The sequence below is a fragment of the Protopterus annectens genome, chromosome 3.part1, assembly GCF_019279795.1.
Source record: "Protopterus annectens isolate FY-2018-M chromosome 3.part1, PAN1.0, whole genome shotgun sequence".
Classification (NCBI taxonomy): Eukaryota; Metazoa; Chordata; order Ceratodontiformes; family Protopteridae; genus Protopterus; species Protopterus annectens.
Window position 1 is genome coordinate 1,708,950,141 of NC_056732.1, and position 19,812 is coordinate 1,708,969,952.

The 19,812-nt window shown below is 38.3% G+C and overlaps 1 protein-coding gene across 1 annotated transcript in view; it reads right to left on the minus strand.

Annotated features, from left to right (window-relative positions):
* Positions 1 to 19,812, minus strand: part of ADCK5 (aarF domain containing kinase 5) — a 1,011,483-nt gene that overhangs the window by 585,109 nt on the left and 406,562 nt on the right. Inside the window, exon 5 of the mRNA XM_044067719.1 lies at positions 11,283 to 11,483. Within this exon, the coding sequence (XP_043923654.1) occupies positions 11,283 to 11,483 (201 nt within the window). The remainder of the gene's footprint in view (positions 1 to 11,282; positions 11,484 to 19,812) is intronic.

Here is a 19,812-nt window from a genome sequence, read left to right on the forward strand (position 1 = left end):
GTGAATTAAGTAGCAGAAATTCAGCCAGAATGTATATATTATTCCCTATGATACATTACATTTCTCAGGAGCATGTGTATTTACTTGAAAACTTTTGAGACCTATCCAATAACTACAGCAGATCATGCATCAATAAAATCTAAGATAAAGATGCAGGGTACTGAATTAAATGAGGCAATGGTGTTTCCCCCTACTCATCTCTTAAAACGAAGAATGTAAACAATAGGTAATAGATATGATTTGAGAGTTTATTAGGGAAGACAGAAAAGACTTTATAAGGGATGGCTAGTTAGTGGGATAAAATTAAAACAAAGATTAAAAACATGGTAAAAGTAAGAGAATGGCAGAGTGAGAGCGAGAGATGGAGAGACAGCAATGGAAAAGAAGTAACGGGAATTATTTTTGACAAAGGTTAAAGTATTAAAGATGGGGGGAATCTTGTAGAACAAGAATAAGAGCAACGGAAGTGTTAAAGAGAAAATAAGAGAGTATCTGGATAATATGCATGAAATTAGAGAGATTGCTGTTAAGCAACTCATTTTTGACAACTATTCTAGAGGAAAACAAATTAGCACAACAAATCAGACAACAGAAAGCAGAAATGTTGCATCCAAACTTATCAAGCCTATGACAAGAAAGATACGAGATCCTCTACAGGGAGGAATTAGGTTTAATAATGTTGTAAAAGAGAGTAAAATCCCATGAGTGGAGGAGCTCCCTGGTCAGTCTCAGTAAGAAGCTGAGATCCCTTATAAGATCCTCCAAAGCTAGCTATGAAAACAAAATCGCCACTGATTCTAATGCCAAACACAAAGCATTCTATAGCGATGTCAAGAATCTCAATGGCAACACCCAGATCTGCTCTGAGTTAAAGCACAACTGCACAAAAATTATAGAACCAACTGATATTGCCAACATCCTGGCAGATAGGTTCAGTGCTAACTTTACCTCCCCCACCCCCTAAAGAGCCCATATCTATACAGGAAGAATGCAGAGTCCCTGTAATCACAACTACGCAGGTAAAAGCTGCACTCTCTAAATTCAAAAACACAGCATCCATGGGACTGGACAACATCCCAAGCTGCATTTTACACTAACTTCAGAACAAACTGGTTCCCCACCTAAGCACCATGTTCAGTCATAACCTCACATCAGGCTTTGTGCCCACTGAATGGCATACAGCAACATTATCCCACTCCACAAAGGGGGAACCACCACTGATCCCGGGAACTATCGCCCTATTAGCCTGGTCTGCAAGGCCATGGAACATATCATCATAGGACTCAAACAAAGACATTGGTAACCTCCAAACTCTGGATCCCACCCAGTTCGGGTTTGTGAAAGGCAGATCATGCCTCCTGAACCTGATCGACTTCTTTGAGGCAGTCATCAAAGTTGTAGATGAGGGTAAGGTGGTTCACACAGCCTATCTTCACCTTGCCAAGGCTTTCGACACCATCCTCCATTCTGGAATTATAACTAAACTCACTAAACTAGGTATAAATCCCTACTTCGTAAGATGGGTTTCCAACTGGCTCACTGACAAAACTAAGAACCATAGTAGAGTCCCCAAATGATGTGGAAATCCTACATAAGGGCCTCGCTGAGACAGATGCCTGGTGTCAGAGCCATGGCCTCAAGCTCAATGCCAAAAAGAGCATTGTCATCCCCTTTGGTAAAAACTCTGTATCCATGAACTACTACATAGACAGCAGTCTACTTAACACCGAATGTGTGATAAGAGACCTTGGGACCCAGGTGGACAGTAGTCTGTCCTTTGATAGTCACATTGCCACAGTAGTCAGGAAGTCCTCCTACGTGGCACACCTCATCATAAAAGGGTTCTCATCCAGGAAAAATTAGGTCATTGTTCCCCTCTACTCGACACTCATTAGACCCATTATAGAGTACAATGCCCCTTTTGGAATGTAGCTCACAAGCCATCTGCAGCAGCTGGAAAGGCCACAGAAGTACCTCACAAAGAGGATTACTGGCCTCAGATGCCCTACACTGACAGTCTCAAAAAACTCCAGCTTTACTCCATAGCGTATCGCCTACTCCGAGGTGATCTCTGCCTAACATATAAAGCTATGTCAAATCCAGAGCTGCTGGACATGCTACACCTAAAGAAATCCCAGTCCCTCCAAGCTACATGCTCTACGGACCTAAACCTTGTCACCACAATAAACAGGACATGCTAGAGAGATAGATTCCTGTCCCAGAGACTTCCCATACTCTGGAACAGGCTACCCATCTATGTCAATCAAAGTACTTCATTAGCACTCAAGAAAAATCTTGATGAGTGGTTGGGAAATAGGAAATACACCCCGGGGATCACTTCTGTGTCTCTGCTCGACAGTGGCACAGGAAAATAACTTTCTTAGGTGGCGTAAACCAGGGAACCTTGTTGGTTAGGCTTACGTAGGCCCTCGAGCCGATAGCCTAGTACCTACCTATGAACCTATGACCCTATAATGGAAAGCATTAAGTGAGCAACTTACGTAATGCTGGAGTGAATGAAGAGTGTTAAAAAGAAAACATATGGGTATACTGCATGACCATAACAATGGAAACTTATTACAGTTTTTCTTTTCTTTTGTTTGTAAAACAAAATTTATGAACTTACCATAAACCTCTAGATCTGTGTTGTCTTCTTTTGTCCATCTCAACAGCTGGGTTTATCAAATCTGAATTTATCCAGTGTCATCAATTTTAGACTCCTTCAGCTCTAATGTTCAGGCTCCATCCCCTTCCTATAATGCACCACCACCCTAACAGGCTCTCAGACTATGTTTGCCCAGCAGAGCACACCATAATTCTAAGGAAATACTTTTGAGCTTAAAACTGTAACTACAAGATCGATAAGAGCAATCAGAAGTACTGCTAACCACAAAGCTCCGAATAGGATCAGTGCAGTCTAACAAGAGCCATAATCAGGTGATAAATTGGATGGTGGACAGTGAGAGCAAATGTTGAGAAGGATGGAAGAAGACAACATGGATCTAGTGTTAAAGTAAGTGCAAAATGTCTGTATCCAATGTTGTCTTTTATGTTCACCTCAAAAGTTAGGGACATGAGTCCCCAACTAATAGAACCCAGGGAGGTACTATGGAGGGATACTTCAGAGAATGGTAACACCAAAGAACACTCTGGATGTGGACTGCAGGTCAAGTTTGTAATGAGATACAAATGCATGAACTGTTGACCATGCGGCTGCTGCACAAATGAACATCTGAAACCCTGGAAAAAGAAAGCCATAGAAGCAGCAACTTCTCTTGTAGAATATGCAATAGACTTAGAAGGTAAAGAAAGCCCTTGGCCCTGTAAACAAAGGTGATACAGATGGACAACCACCTGGACCCAGTAACCTTAGATATTCTAGAACCTAGTTTCATTTTGGAAAAGGATGCAATGAGCTGATCTAGTCTTCTGAATTCCTTGGTCAGGGCAAGTAAAACGTAGCCGACAATAAGCATCCAACAAGTAAAAGAGATATTCACCCTTACTGAAGAAATTTGAGGAAAACATCAGTAAATGAATAGTTGGATTCAAGATGATTTCCAATGCTATCTAGGAAAGTAAGGCTGGACTAATCCTAAGGGGGAACCTTGCCCTTATAGAAAACCAGTGATGGAGATTTACATGACAAGGCCTGCAATTCCAAAATCCTCCTAGCTGATGTAACGCTGACCAAAACCAATGTTTTCCCAAGATAGAAATTTCAAATCAGCAGGAATTACAGGTTTGAAAGGTGCTGTAGTAAGGCTAACAATATCATATCAATGTCCCATGGTGGCATGGGGTCTTGTGAGGGCAGCTGTAGCAAAAACATACTCTTTAAAAAGAGTTTTGAAAGTCTGAGGAAGGCTGTCAGAGTATGCTGTCCTCCCACATGAAAGATAAAAGGCTGCTAACTGGATTTTTATCACACAGTAGCTCACTCCTGACCGAAAAAAAGTTTTGCCAAGAAATCCAAGACAAAAAGTAAGAAGTCCAAAAAAGGATCTAAACTTTTGGACGATGCCCAAATGGTAAAATCTCTTCCACTTACTTCTGTAACATTTCCTAGTATAGGGCTTCTGCAAAGAGGTTAAAATATGGATTAGATGAAAGCCTGGAATTCCTGGCCATCGATGTCTGGGTGACACTTTCCACATAGGTGTGAGATCAGATTCAGATGGGGATCCAGAATCCAGGGTGGGTACACTAGGTGAGGCCAAAGAAAGGTGATCCAAATTGGCCAAGGCCAAAAAGGGACAATAAGAATAAGTTTTGCCTACCACCAGGCCACTTTCTGAAGAACTTTGGTTATGAGTGGAATCAGATGGTAAGGATAAAGGGGTTTGGAGGTCCAAGCATGGACTACAGCACCCATAAGGGACTATCCCTCCTTAGGGATCAGGGTGAAAAAGCCGCTGTATTTGGTGTTTGCTGGGGCTGCAAACAGGTCACAGCAAGGGTTGTCAGAGCAGCTGAAGAGCTTGAATGTAACTAACTGATTAAGGGACCACATGCCTGCCAGAGGAATTGATCTGCTCAGCTTGTCTGCTAATATACTGTACCTTCCTGGGTTGTGCACTGTGAGATGAAATCAATGGGAAGACACTGTTCACTGCCATACCCTCATGACTTCCCAACACAGGGTGCAAGATCAGGTGTGGCCTTGTCTGTTGACATACCAAACAACTAACATATTGCTCATATTAACTGTGGGGAGGCAATCAAAAGTCTGTAATGCAAAGAGGACAGCTAGCATCTCCTACACACTGTTGTGAAGATTAGTCTTGGTCTAGGACCAGGTGACTTGAGAACCACCCTCCCTTCAAAATGCTCCCCTACCTCAGAAGGGATGTGTCCATAGTCATAGTGGCCCTTGGCAGGGGTGGGGGGGGCGTATGAACGGACAGCCTAGAGAAACGAAGGGAGAGCAAAGCCACCATTGAATATACTGCCTGGAAATCTAGGTGAGTTTGACAGGGTGATGCACTGGTTGATGGAGGATGGACCACTGGACAGAAAGAGTCCTCTGAAGGACTCTCACATAAAATCTTGCATGAGGGACTAAGGTGTTCAGTGATGCCACAATTCCCAACAGACGAAGGCCCGAGTACATTGGAGGATGTTGATGCTGAAGCAGCAGAAGATAAGTCTGGCTAAAGGAAGTCTGACTAAGTGGCAGTGTCTAGATGGCATCCTATGATTTTTAAGGTATGAGCTAGATGAAGGCTCTGTGCCGAAACTGGTTTGATATATCTGTTCTACAATAAAGATTCTATGAATGGGTCTGTTCTGGTGCTGGCTTTGTTTGTTTATTGCTTTGACTCATATCTAGCCGTCTGCACCTGCCGTACTTGCAAGCTACTGTTTAGTTATACTATTGCAACTTTGCCAGAAACCATTTATTCTTCAGCCATTTTTTTGGTCATATAAACTTGTGACTGTAATAAGCCACTGACGTATACATTTAACAAACTATAATGACAGAAATGTACATTGTATAATCAACTAATAAAACATAATAAAACTGCAAACAACACTCCTGAGAAGGGAAGTAGCTTTACTGTTGCCGCAACTCTTCCTCAAAGACCTACTATTACTGCACGTACCTTCTATACCAAAAGCAGTTTCTTTTTGTGCTTTTTTTTTTTCTTGGTCAGTGATTTACGTGCCCCTAACTTGGTCAAAATGTTGCAGCTGCAGTGTGTGACAACGGATGTCTGAAAGTAAGCTTGCACAGGTTTGTGCGAAAAAAAAAAAAAACCACGCCGAATGCACAACAGCGAATGTTAGTGTGCGTTTGCTGTTGTGAATTCGGCATATTGAGTGGTGATCTCACTTTAGTGGGGATCGGGAAATGTACCCTTTTCCCCCATTGTAGTGTAATCTCAGAGTTGGTATATATAAGTAGCAGGGTGTGTGTGTGTGTGTGTGTGGGGGGCCCTCCCCATGGGGGTGCAGGGGGGCTTCTCCCCCTGAAAAATGTGTGTTATATGACACCAGATGTGGTGCTATGTTCGAAGAATGTCGACAATTATCAACATTTTTTTTTTAGTTTGTGCTTTTTCTCCATCGCTATCATAACTTTCGACAATATTTTTTGAGTACTTGGGTACTTGCAACAAACATGTTCAAAATTACGATAGTAAACCTCTAACTTGTACTGTTTTATTAAGGTGTGTACATTAGCCCAAGAGTCAGTTTCTAAAATGCATTATGCAGAAATATTTCTGGAAATGGTGTGGATGTAACAGTTGTGCTTATAGAACAAGCTCTTGTTGTGCCTTGCAGTGTTGTTTCAATTCCATATTGTAGAAAAAAAGCAATATTGTCAGCTATTCACTTAGACAGCATCTGCTAAGTGACTTGTATGTCTTTTTTCTCCTTTCCTGAGGGAAAAATAAGCTGGAAAGTTTTTTTTGTTGTTTTTATTTATTTCTTTATGTGTTTATTTATTTATTGAGATCATTAGTTCTTCAATGGTACCATCAGCACCTTTTTTTCTCCATTTTTTAGATGGGATTGGGTTGTCATGGAAACTGCTGCCATTTCTCTTCATTCACAGCAACTCCTATCTTTTTTGACACTCATACCTGCATGATGCACTCCTTCCCTCACACAATTCATCTGTTCTTGATGGGATGACTCAATTTCTTCTTGCCTTCCTCCTGTTTCTTTCAAATCTGCTTTACTAAATCATCATCTGCTTGACCTTCTTTGTAACTGAGGGTACTTTGGCTTCCACTCCATTATTCTCTCATGTTGTTGTTGTGTCTTTCGGCTTTTCCAGGTTAGGGGTCGCCACAGCAGAACTCCGGTCCGCTAATGATTGGCAGTAGATTTTTACGTGCCGAGTTGCTGGCCCTGACGCACAACCTTCAATGAAGGTGCGCCCATTCACGCATGTCTCCACACAGAAAATGCTCTTATATGAATTATCTGTGTACATCCGTCAAATGCAATCATAGTGTGAACTCATATACTCTACTCTAACAACTAACTCTTCTAGTCTGTAACATTACTAGGAATAGGCCACAATTCTTCCTAGCTCTGAACTAAAGTGAAACCCTGATATGAAACTATGTGAGCTAAGTAACTGGCTTAACATGTAAGAGATTGTGTGCATATATACTTCTCCTCATATTTATTTTGTAAACCATAAACTTTATAAAAGGATAACGATGCAAGAGGAATATACTTCCCACTCTGGTCAGATGTTGCTAAAGAGAGAGTTGCAATGCCTACCTTATGCAAACTACACAAATCCTGTATATCCAATGCAGACATGTACATATCAGTAATTTAGGAACCATGAGCCTATGTACTGGATGCGGACAATTCTGAAAAGTATAATAAGTGCTGAACTATCCACGATGAGTTCAAGAGCTCATTATTTCTCTATCAGGTGAATCCCCATACAGTAGACAAAAATTCCCTCACAAATTTAAGGTATACTTAAAATAAATATCTTCTGCTGAAGAGTCTGACACTGAGCAGAAGAATTCTCTTTGTCAGAATCTCAGTAAATAGCTAAATGAGTCTGACCCACATACAATTCTAATGCATTAGACAAGTCAATGGCCAGCTTTTCCTTTTTTTTTTACTCTCCTAAACCTTCTGAGTTAACTGGAAAATTCTGCATCTCTGTGTTCTATCAAAAGACTGGCATCCATCTGATGAGGGTCATGACACACATCTCTCATGTTCTTTGACATTATATTAAAACATCCCCTTGCAAAGGTCTTATAATCAAAGGAAAGATGCATTAAAACAAGATTCATATTACATGTTCTCCTCATGACTCTAGTTTAGTTAAGTACTACTAAAATGGTAACTTTAAACACGGCTGTGATCCCCAGATCCAGTGTGATCCTAGGATTAGAACACGTGCACTAAGTGGGTACCAACATGGGCAATCTTGAATTATAAACATATATTAAATTTGAGTATTAATCCTAAAGCATTACCCTTTCTAGGAAAAGATAAGCTGAAATTATATGGGATAATGGACCACAAAATATATATAACATCTATAAAAAATTTATTTCAATCATTAGATCTTGCTCAACATATGATGTTTTTTCAACCCTTTCATAGGAACCCTAATTTGAGATTAAATAATCAATTAATAGATCTTAAAAATTTCCCATTAATAGTTAATTTAACTTTAATTGACATTTACATATATCTCAAATTTTCAGCTAATCAAATAAGACAAGAATTAAACTTACCTAAAAATTATCTAGTTATATTGAGACAAATTAGGGAACTCTCTATAAGCTACTTTAAGAATTTTAAACCCAGAGATGAGGATTTAACCAAATGCTCAAATTTGTGGCAAGCTCTTCAACAAGATATTAAATTTATAACCGTATCAAATAAATTAATAAAAGAGTTTAAATTTCAGGATAATGCTCTTTTATCGAAATATTGGAAAGGGAAAATCCCACTGACAGAAGAAAGTCAAATAATAAAAGCAATAGATTTGACAACAAAAATCTATCTCTCTTCAAAAGTTTATGTATACTCAGCTTATGGAATAATGCTTATTATACACGCCTTAGCCTCATAAATTCAATTCTAAAAACTCCCCAAATTGTCCATTCTGTAAAGACCAACCTGCTGATCTTCTTCATATGTTCTGGAGCTGCAAATGCATTTATAAACTTTGAAACTCTTTAAAAATACAACTTCAAAAGATGGGTTATCAAAGTACAACACTTTCATGGAAATTTATGATTTTGCATATCCCTCCAAAAGAACTTTCTAGATCACAAAGTATCATAATTATTAATATATTTTTATTAATGAAACTATATATAGCTAATTGATTAAACCCATCCCTAACTTCATGGGATAACTTTAAAATTCTATCTATGAGACATATATTAGCCCACAAATTACTTCTACATCAACACAATAAAAATATCAATAACCCGAAAATATGGGAACAAGTGTTTAATATCATATTAGCGTAATATTTTAAACCTAAATCTATTATGAGTTATTTATACTCTGTAAGAGAACTTTGTAACAACAAATTGTGTAATACTTGAACTAATCTCAATTATATTTATATATTTTTGTATAAACTTGTGTTGCAGGTGGAAGCATTCATGTAAATATTGTATATATGTTATGGTGTTATTGTTAGATACATTAGTTGTTTTTTATTTTCAATCTTGTATTTGTTTGGAATTTGTATTGAAAATAATAAAACAATAACGATTTATTATTGAAAAAAAAAGAACACGTCAGCAGAGGTGCTGCTTAAGCTCTTCTTTTTCAATAGAAACAATCTCAATGAGCAGAATTTTAGTACATTTGTCAATGACTGCAAATTCTTATTTTGTGCATTGCCTGAATATTATTTTTTTTTTCAGAATTAGAGATGAAACTGGAAGATGTATTTATTCAATTTTAGATAGGTTTTTAATCCTGTCTTTAATGATGCATGTCTGACAACTTTCATCAATTTATCTTTTTCCTCATTTCTTTTCAAACTCCTTGATATACCTGTATTAAAGAAGAAGATAAAAGAATGGTTTTAAAAAGAACAATACTTGTAGTAATGAAAAGGGGTATCTACAGGCACAACCACACTATAGTCTTTTATTAAGATGTGATTGAAGATGTTAGAAGAAAAACAACAAAAAGTCAATGAGCATGAGACAATGCAGACTACATCAGCAATGATACAAGAAGTGACTCACTAAATATGGAAACAAGAAAGGAAGATTGCTCATCACAGCAGAGCTGTTTATACATAAATGAAACAGCCAAAACCAATGGAATTGAGTCTCAAAACCAACACAGGCCTTCACAGGGTCATGAGTACACTTAATAAAAACTCTGGTTAGGAAGTAGTTAAACCCAAATTATATGGTCTAATGTTACAGTGGCCCTCCTCAAAGAAGATTATAATTTTCAAATACATTATGTTTTGAAATCAGTTTTAGAGCATGTTATTAACAGCATGTGACCATGTAAAAAAGTTGGTGACCATTTGATACCTTGGGACTTGCTTCACTGAGTTCTGAAATACAAAGACAGAATGGCCAAAAAATAAACTTGCATATACCAAGTCTGAGATGGCTATTTCTCAGAATATTTCTTTTCTCCAAGGTATAGTGATCTTAAAGTTGGTATCCTTACGTTTGGGGATATGGAGGGCTTGTCCCTCATACTGGAGGTGTAGGGAGCCTGCAAAAATCAAGTTTAAAGGAGAAGACTGATGTTCAACATTTAATCTTCTGCATTTTCAGTCTTTTTTTCCCTTTGTATCAGCACTTGGAGTTATGAGTGCCAACATTTCAATGGGAAACCAAAACATTCTGTGCTTTACTAAACAATTCAGTTCTTTACAATACATTTTGCCATGACAGTACATTATTAGCATGTTTTGCAGAACACCATCGCATTCTGTAACCACTAAAGCTCTACCAGAATCAACTACTCAGTCTTACGTTGCTTATAACATTGTTACACCTAAGCGATCTCTTTAAAAACACATCATAAACTTGCACCAGAACAATAAAGAAGGCTCTAGTTAAAGTGAGTAGCACATAAGACCTGAATTATTTTGCAATTATTTACTTTATTATTATTATTTTGACCTGATGCCCCTGATCTCAAGCTCTTTTGATGCCAGCTCCCTTATTCACCCATCCTCATGGATCCCCATACATAATGCAGGTCTCCAGTGTGATCCATACAAGGAGGGTCTCCATTCAGACAGAGTCCTACTCATAGGGGTAGGACTAATCCCAGAGGAATGAGCTGCCATACACAGTGTCTGGGTCACGGCCAGGTGAATAGTCCACCCACCATACTGTGGCTTGTACTTTCTTCTTTTACATTAAGGCCTTACCTCCCAGCTGGCATGCTCTTTGACATCACTCAGGTGGGGTTTGCAATGATACCATGAGAGAAAGCCCCCACCTACATGGTGACATGATCTCTGTCCCCACCCATCTGCTGCAGCACTGGTTTATTGTCACAACCCTGGTATCACAACTTCATGATACCACCCATACCCCAAGATATCCCACTGCTCTTCCCCTGCAAGAGGTAAGCAGGCCTTGCTTCATCACTCTTCTTCCTACCAGCCAGATTCTACAGGCATCTCGGACACTAATCATACTTGGGTTGCCCAAGTTGTAGTCATGGCTGTATTCCTCTATGCCAGTGGAGGTGCATGCTTTGTGATTAGTTTTATGTACTGTCATCTCTTTCTTACTTTCTTTCGATTATTCAGATTTGCACAAGTGAATATTAAGGCCTACCTCCTTGTACCGCCTGTTCAGAGCCTTGTCCTCCAGGATTCGAAGTGTGGTAATGTATTCTGGGGGGAACAGATGGTTAAAGGCACACAACCCTTGTCCTAGCTTAATGTACACACCTCCATTCTGAATGGCTCCTTCCACAATGGCATTGGCTGCTCTTTGGTGGCAAGATGACATCACATGTACATACTCTGCGCTGCTCTGTCAGAAGAAGCAAAAAATGTTTAGTCATTTAATCTGACAACCAAAACAACCCTGAAGAAAACAAGCTGGGAGACAAAAAAATCTGTTACACTCTAAAATGTTTAATATTCCTGTTAAATACGAATTAACATCTGACTGTACAAAAACAAGTATCTGAGTGCTGAATGTTAACTTGCACTGGTAAATGACTGAAACAATATGACAAGAGGAGAGGGGAAAGATTAAATTATTTGCAGCATACAGCAAACAAACCATTTGCCAGAGTGGTATTACTTGTGCACAGGTGCTGTATGAGTTTCAGAGACTGGGTTTAATCGAAGTACATCAATTCAGTTCCCTGTCTTGATTCATTTGTAAGAAATAGTAAGGCAAATATGTGAATCCAATCCAAATACAGAAAGAAACTAAAGTATTTGGATTTAAAAAAATAAGTGACATTAAACAGAGAGAATAAACAACACATTTGTTTTGTTTACATTTCTGTTCATTTAAACAAAAAAAAATGACAGCATACAATGTTGTGCTTGCATCAGTGTTATAATACCGTGCATAAATTAATTAACTAATTAGTTAAATAAATGCTGATTTCTGATAGCACAATTGCCATTGTTTAAAATGCAAGATAAGCCAATGCTAGAATAAGACACCAATACTAGCGTAAGACAATGTGACATCCAAATAACTCATAAAACTGCTGCTTATGCATTTTATGCTATGCACTTACATATGTTGTGGGTTTCTTTTTGCAACCCAATGGATAGCCTAATACTGTCTTTATGGTTGATTTAACAGAGCTTTAAAACCATTGTTTTAATGCACTAGTTGTACACCTTTCTTTCCCACAAATAATGTGATGCACACGTCCACAAATAAATAACATAATTCATGTACATGCAACAAAAAATATATATAGAATTCACAGTAAAAAACAAATGGTGCTGGCAAGAGTTACCTCCAACAACAATGAAATGAACAGCAAAATACAAAGCAGGAGGTAGCAGCCACAGCTATGTGGAATAACAGCTTTATTATTAAAAGAGGTGAGCGCTTTCGTGGCACCAGCCACTTCATCAGACAATCAAAGAAGAGTAAAACACAGCATTTATACCAAGATTTTCATTGCCATCAACTACCCAATTAATTTATTTTTATTTTATTTTATTTTTTATTTTTTATTTTACATTTGTTGACCGGGCTAGTCTAGCTGGATATATTTCCATTTTCAGTAGAGGCCCGGGGAGAAAAGCTCCACATAGAACATGACAATGAGACATACTATTAATAAACACAAAGAATAAAAGTAAGACAACATTAGTAATAAAACAAATACAAATTGATAATAATAAACTTGGTGATAAAATTCACAAAAAGTAAGGCACACCATCATTAAAAGTCCTGACTAGAGATAGGACAGTTTCAAGGGCTTCTTAATAATTACAAACAGGCTATGCCATAAGGCTCCTACTACAATAAGAAATAAAATAAAAAGTGGGAGGAGAAGAAGGAGGAAAAAAGTAATGTGAGAAGATAGAGAAGAGATAGAAGTCAAGAGATAAGAGAAAAAGAAAGACAGACATGAGGATATGGGAGAGGTAAGAGAGATAGGTCAGAACATAGAGTGACTTCAAGAGAAAGGAAAGGTATATGCTAGATATAAAGCACAAGGTGAGTTTAAAGGTCAGGAGAGGGGGGGAGAGAAGTTAGTCAGGTGTACTACATGAGCAAAGCCAGTGATTTTGGAAGTACAGTTTGATTTGTTGTTTGAAGAGGGGTAGGGATGTGATTAGTGTTATATCCCTAGGTAGTAAATTCCATACTCGGCCTGTGGTATTAGTGAATAGTGAGTCATCAGCTAAGTTTTGAGCTTTTATGGGTTTGGTCAAGATCCTTAAAACCATATACCTAGTATAAAAAGTTTTATACCTAGTGTGAACATTTTTAAAAGCTTAAAATTAAAAACAGCTTGACAATAGAAACAGCATATCACATCATAGAACTTAATACATACAATATAAAAGTGTAAAAATATATAAAAGTATAAAAAAGTATAAAATGTCGAGGGGGGAGGGGGGTACTACCTACTATTTCTTTAAATCTCTATTTAGAAGAATGGGTTTAATATTAATTTTGTCATTCAGGCCTACCCCAGTGTTAGCTCGTAGCCTTATAATCCATTCTAGTTCCCTAGTTTCTACTCTATTCCTAACATCTCCACCTCTATTGTCGGTATAGACTTTATCTATTACTAAAAATAAACATGTGTGCGTCTCATCATGGTCCCTCACATGCCTAGCTAAGGCATTTGTCTCTATTCCTCTGGTGATATCACATACATGCTACCTCATCCGGTCTCTCAGCCTTCGCGTTGTCATTGCAACGTAGAAGGCAGGACAGACTGTGCAGTGTGCCACGTATATAATATTCATACTGTCAACAGTTAGCTAATATTCTGAAGGTAAACTCCTTATTTAGATCTGAATGTCGAAATCTACTTCCAGTGTCACTGAAGGTGCAGTAATTACATTTATTGCAGGGGAAGGTTCCATATCTGACTGCATTTTCTATTCTTGTTTCCATGGGTTGTGGGCCACATAATAATCATTTTATAGATTTTTTATTCTTAAAAGCAAATCTCGGGGTCTCACCTACCAGCCTTTTAACATCATCATCAGCACATAGTATATTCCATTTTTTTCAATATACTTCCTGTAAAGATCTAATGTTACTCGAGTAGGATACTTGTACTCTCATAGGTTTCTTACTAACAGTTCCTCCATCTATGATGGTATCCATATCTGAAAAGTATGGCTTACCTGTTCCTTCCCTTGCCTCAGATAGACCCATTAATGACGGTTGTATCTCTTTTTCACTGTACCTTCTATGTATGAACCTTTCCTTCATGTTCTTGATGACTTCCTCATACTTAGCTTGATTAGCTGCGAGTCTTGATGCTCTCAGACCTTGGCCTCTTACAGTGTTCTTAAATATATGTCTCGGGTGCATGCTCTGTCTATGGAGATAGTTATTCCTATAACATTCTTTCCTATAGATTTCAGTTTCCAGAACACCTCTATCTTTTTGAAGTATCCTGACATCCAGATATTCTATAACATCATAGGAATGCTTCATTGAAAATTTAAGGAAGCTGGTACTACTATCTATTATGTGGAAGAAGGATAGAAATGAGGCTACATCATCTCCCCATAAAATAAAGAGATCATCCACAAATCTCCTGTAGAACTTCAGATGCCTTCCCATTTTAGTCAGTAGGAATTCTTTCTCCCACATAGCCATAACAATATTTGCATAGCCATTTGCACACGAACCTTTTGTCTATATAGATTTCCTTCAAACAAAAAGATATTGTTCTCTAATATCAGTTCCATCAACAGTGATAATAAATCAATAACTTGTACATCATATGTTTCGTCTTCCATTAAATACTGTTTGAAGAGCTCAACACCTTTACTATTAGGGATGACTGTGAATAGAGATTTCACATCCAACGTAATCATGAGCCATCTATCCTCCACAGCTATACTCTTACAAAATGCATACAGATCTTTTAAAAACTGTTTTGTATCAATTAATATATATACATTCTTTTTCAACACAGTTTTAAGGTGGTGCTCCACAAAAATGGACAAAGGTACAGTACACCAGCCCCTCCCTGATATAATGGGTCTCATGGGGGGCACTCTGGGATGTTTATGTATTTTAGGGAGTCCTTGTATGATGGGTAGAACAGGTTTGTCTACTATGAAGTACTTGAATAGCTCTTGGCTAATAACTCGACGCTGTAAGCATTCAAATAATGCATTGTATATTAACATGCTGCTTACATGCACCTGTTGATAATGCATTGTATATTAACATGCTGCTTACATGCACCTGTTGATAATGCATTGTATATTAACATGCTTCTTACATGCACCTGTTGATAATGCATTGTATATTAACATGCTGCTTACATGCACCTGTTGATAATGCATTGTATATTAACATGCGGCTTACATGCACCTGTTGATAATGCAGTGTATATTAACATGCTGCTTACATGCACCTGTTGATAATGCATTGTATATTAACATGCTGCTTACATGCACCTGTTGATAATGCATTGTATATTAACATGCTGCTTACATGCACCTGTTGATAATGCATTGTATATTAACATGCTGCTTACATGCACCTGTTGATAATGCATTGTATATTAACATGCTGCTTACATGCACCTGTTGATAATGCATTGTATATTAACATGCTGCTTACATGCACCTGTTGATAATGCATTGTATATTAACATGCTGCTTACATGCACCTGTTGATAAATGCATTATATACACATGCTGCTTACATGCACCTGTTGATAATGCATTTATATTAACATGCTGCTTACATGCACCTGTTGATAATGCATTGTATACTAACATGCTGCTTACATGCACCTGTTGAATATCTACTTTCTGATAAGAGATGTCATCATTCAACATTGTCAGCATAGATTCCTTATAAAAAACATAATCCATCACCACTAGAGAACCACCTTTATCAGCTGGTCTCACTGCGATGGAGCGATCATTACACAAAACCTCCAAAGCTTCTTTTTCTTCTCTGTTTAAATTATAGAAGCATTTCTTAAAAATACCACTATCATGCATCTTATATATTTCTTTTATACATGCTTTTTCGAATGTCTCAATAGCAGCATGGTTTACAGGAATATAGCTACTTGGTTTCTTAAAAATGTTCACACAGCTATTACTCATATTATTGTCATCAAACTGAGATTTAAGCATAAGATTTTACTTGCCGGTACAAAGGATTTCCCTTTGTTCAATACACTTATCTCAGAATCAGTTAAAATCCGCCGTGATATATTCCATACTAACGGATATTGGGATTGTTGCCACATTTTCTTGAGCGTCATAGGTTGCTCCTCTTCTATGGATGCTTTCCGTTTCATCCTTCTTCTGCTCGTGGAGTGGGTCCGAAAATTTGTAATTCGTATAGGATACGGTGAAGAAAGAGCCGTGCTGTCAGATGGAACTGATGACATACGTCTACTGTTAAAGTTAGTAGATACATTTCTTTTTGCAAATTTGCTGCGAGCTCCTCTCTCAGGCCTCTGTATCTCACTGCTGCTTGTGGAATCAGAGGGAGGTGTGGTAAGAAGTGGCATTACAGCATTAGAGTTCTCTAGTGCACCTCTAACAAGAGAATTGGCAGGCTCAATCGGTTGCTTAGGAGCCAACTGAGATTCAATGGACTGAGTAGAGCTACTGCTATTCACAGCATTGTTATGCTCTCTGGGCCAAGCAGACACGCCCACTAGAAAAATCTTGCAAGTCCCTTTGCACTTTCTTTTTCTTATAGCCCATCAGTTGCTAATCATAAACAGGTATAAGTTTCAAGACATAGTCTAATTTTAAATCAACAATAGCATGCGGATATTTTTCATAGAGTTCTGCTTGCAGTTTACAGACTTTGGATGATATAGTGAGTTCTTCTGGCTTAAAGAAATCTATTAGCAGCTGCATGTAATTGCAACTGGTTTCTAAATTAATCTGCTGCCACCTTAATAATAAATCTTTGTACATAGTTCCATAAGTGGGCATTTTCAGTACCCTTAAGCCCCGAGGGATTATATTAAGCTTCAGACAGGCTTCAAAATAAAGTCTCTGTGACTGAAGCCGTTTCAGTTTCCGTAAATCATTCTCAATTTTAAACAAGTCTTTTCTCATAGTAGCAACAACATACTCACTGTTCTCTTCTTGCTGCAAATCTTGCACTAGAAGCTCTACCTCTAGCAAGGGGTTGTTTTTGACCTCAAGAAGTTCATGCAGGTTCCTTTGTATAAAATTCCTTCGATTTCCCTTTTCAGGGGCATAGTCCAGTTCAGTAATAGAGACATTTCCCTCTGCCATGTCCAGCACCACTCGTAATGTAAATTAATCCGCAGTAAAAACCAAGCAGTGCTGGCAAGAGTTACCTCCAACAACAATGAAATGAACAGTAAAAAACAAAGCAGGAGGTAGCAGCCACAGCTATGTAGAGTAACAGCTTTACTATTAAAAGAGGTGAGCGCTTTCATGGCACCAGCCACTTCATCAAACAATCAAAGAAGAGTAAAACACAGCATTTATACCAAGATTTTCATTGTCATCAACTACCCAATTAATCCTTAAAACCATATACCTAGTATAAAAAGTTTTATATCTAGTGTGAACATTTTTAAAAGCTTAAAATTAAAAACAGCTTGACAACAGAAACAGCATATCACATCATACAACTTAATACATACAATATAAAAGTGTAAAAATATATATAAAATAGAATTCAACTAGATATAAATTTTAGCATTAAGGGCTGGGATTCATACAGAGCTTGCACAGCATGTAAACCTGTACACGGGGCTTTGTGGAATACATAGGTTCATAGGTTCATAGGTTCATACTAGGCTATCTGCCGAGGCATTTTTTTACAAGCTAGATAGGTTGTTGCTTCACTCCTACCCTTTAGTTAGTGGGGGGAACTTATATTTTTTTTTTGCTGTGCTGTTGAGCAGTGACACAGGTAATCCCCCGGGTATATCTCTGGATCTCATCCATTGGTCAAGATTTCTCTTGAACAAGGCTCATCAAATCTGGGCTTTGACATGGCCTTGTATGTTAGGCAAAAGGTCACCTAAGAGTTACTGATGACTGAATAGGAGCTGGAGTTCTTTCCAGTGGGGGCAAGCAGTGACAGATGTTTGAGACCCTTCCTTTTGGTGAGGAACTTTTGTGGCCTCTTTGCTGCTAAGCGGGTCGGTCAGATACATTTCAATGGGGGGCATTGTACTCAATCATTGGTCTGATGAGTGATGAGTATAGGACTTATGATGAGATGATGGATGAGAATCCCTTCCCTTGATATGATAAGGTGGGATGTGTAGAAGGTCTAACTCTTTAGCTACATGGGGTGCGAAAATGACAGACTACTCAACCTGGGGTCCCCCCCCTCCCTGATACTTCTTCTGTACTCAGTGGATTGCCACTTATTTATGACTATTGGCATTTTGCATTAGGCTATGGGCTCTGGAACCAGTTATTCTGTGAGACCCTTCCCTTCTGATTCTATGTTGCCAGATGTTTTTCATTATGGCGCCCTTTTTCAGGTCATCTGCAAACTTTGTCAGCCTGGGATGGATCCAAAGTTTGCAGTGCGCCACCCCTGGGCACATCCAGAGGTAAGATATGATTAAAACAGCTGTCCTAGCTGTGGGTTTAGGCTTATGATTGATTGTCTTTTGAGTCTTTAGCTATTTTTCTCTCATAAGGGTAATTCATATACACACTGACACTCAGCACCGTGACTCTGATCTACACAACAGCTTGGGTTTCTGTCGCCACATATAAATGTGACAGTCTGGGGTGTATGGCTTATGCTAATTAGGCCCCTTGGGAATCCAGGTACACTGCTCTGCAAGGATTCATGCGCAATATGGCAATTCATAGACATCTGTAGTACATAAGATTTGCACAGAGTAGGGTAGCGTTGTTGCCTCACAGCAAGACGTTGTCCCGTTCGATTCTCAGCTAGAGCGTCTTCTGTGTGGAGACATGCGTGAATGGGCGCACCTTCATTGAAGGTTGTGCGTCAGGGCTGGCAACTCGGCACGTAAAAAAATCAACTGCCAATCATTAGCCGACTGGAGTTCCGCTGTGGCGACCCCTAACCGGGAAAAGTCAAAAGGCACACACACAGAGGGTTGCCACCTTTTCAGATACTGAAAAAAGGGCATTTTTGATGGAAACATGAAATTTTGCAGGAAAAAAACAAAGGGCTGTACTTCATTTTGTTAGCAGAATGAAAGCTCAGTTTTGTACTATTTGAATTGTGTTGCTTCATACCACAATACAGTGTTACAGACACAAAATAACTGTTTTGTCATAGATCTCAACTGCTATAGTTAGTTTTGGCCTTCAATTTTTAGCAGCGTTTCTACTAATGATGTTTCTCATAGAGTCAGACCTGTTTATGAGCACTTACTTCATTAAATACATAAACTACGCCTATACGAAGATTAACTACCTGTAACTATATAGTATCTTTTATATAAATACCTTCTATTGTGAAAAAGAATAAAGTGCTCCTGTTTCTGACCTATTGTTATGAATTTTTAAGTCCAGTACTATGATTTTAATGTTGGAGGTTAAGAGATAGATGTTTTATGCAAATACGAGATGAAACTTAAGACTTATTCTTTGTTCTAAAACTTCGGGACATATTTTTCCCACATTTCTGCTCAAATGGGGAACACTGTGTATAAAGGGGGACAGGT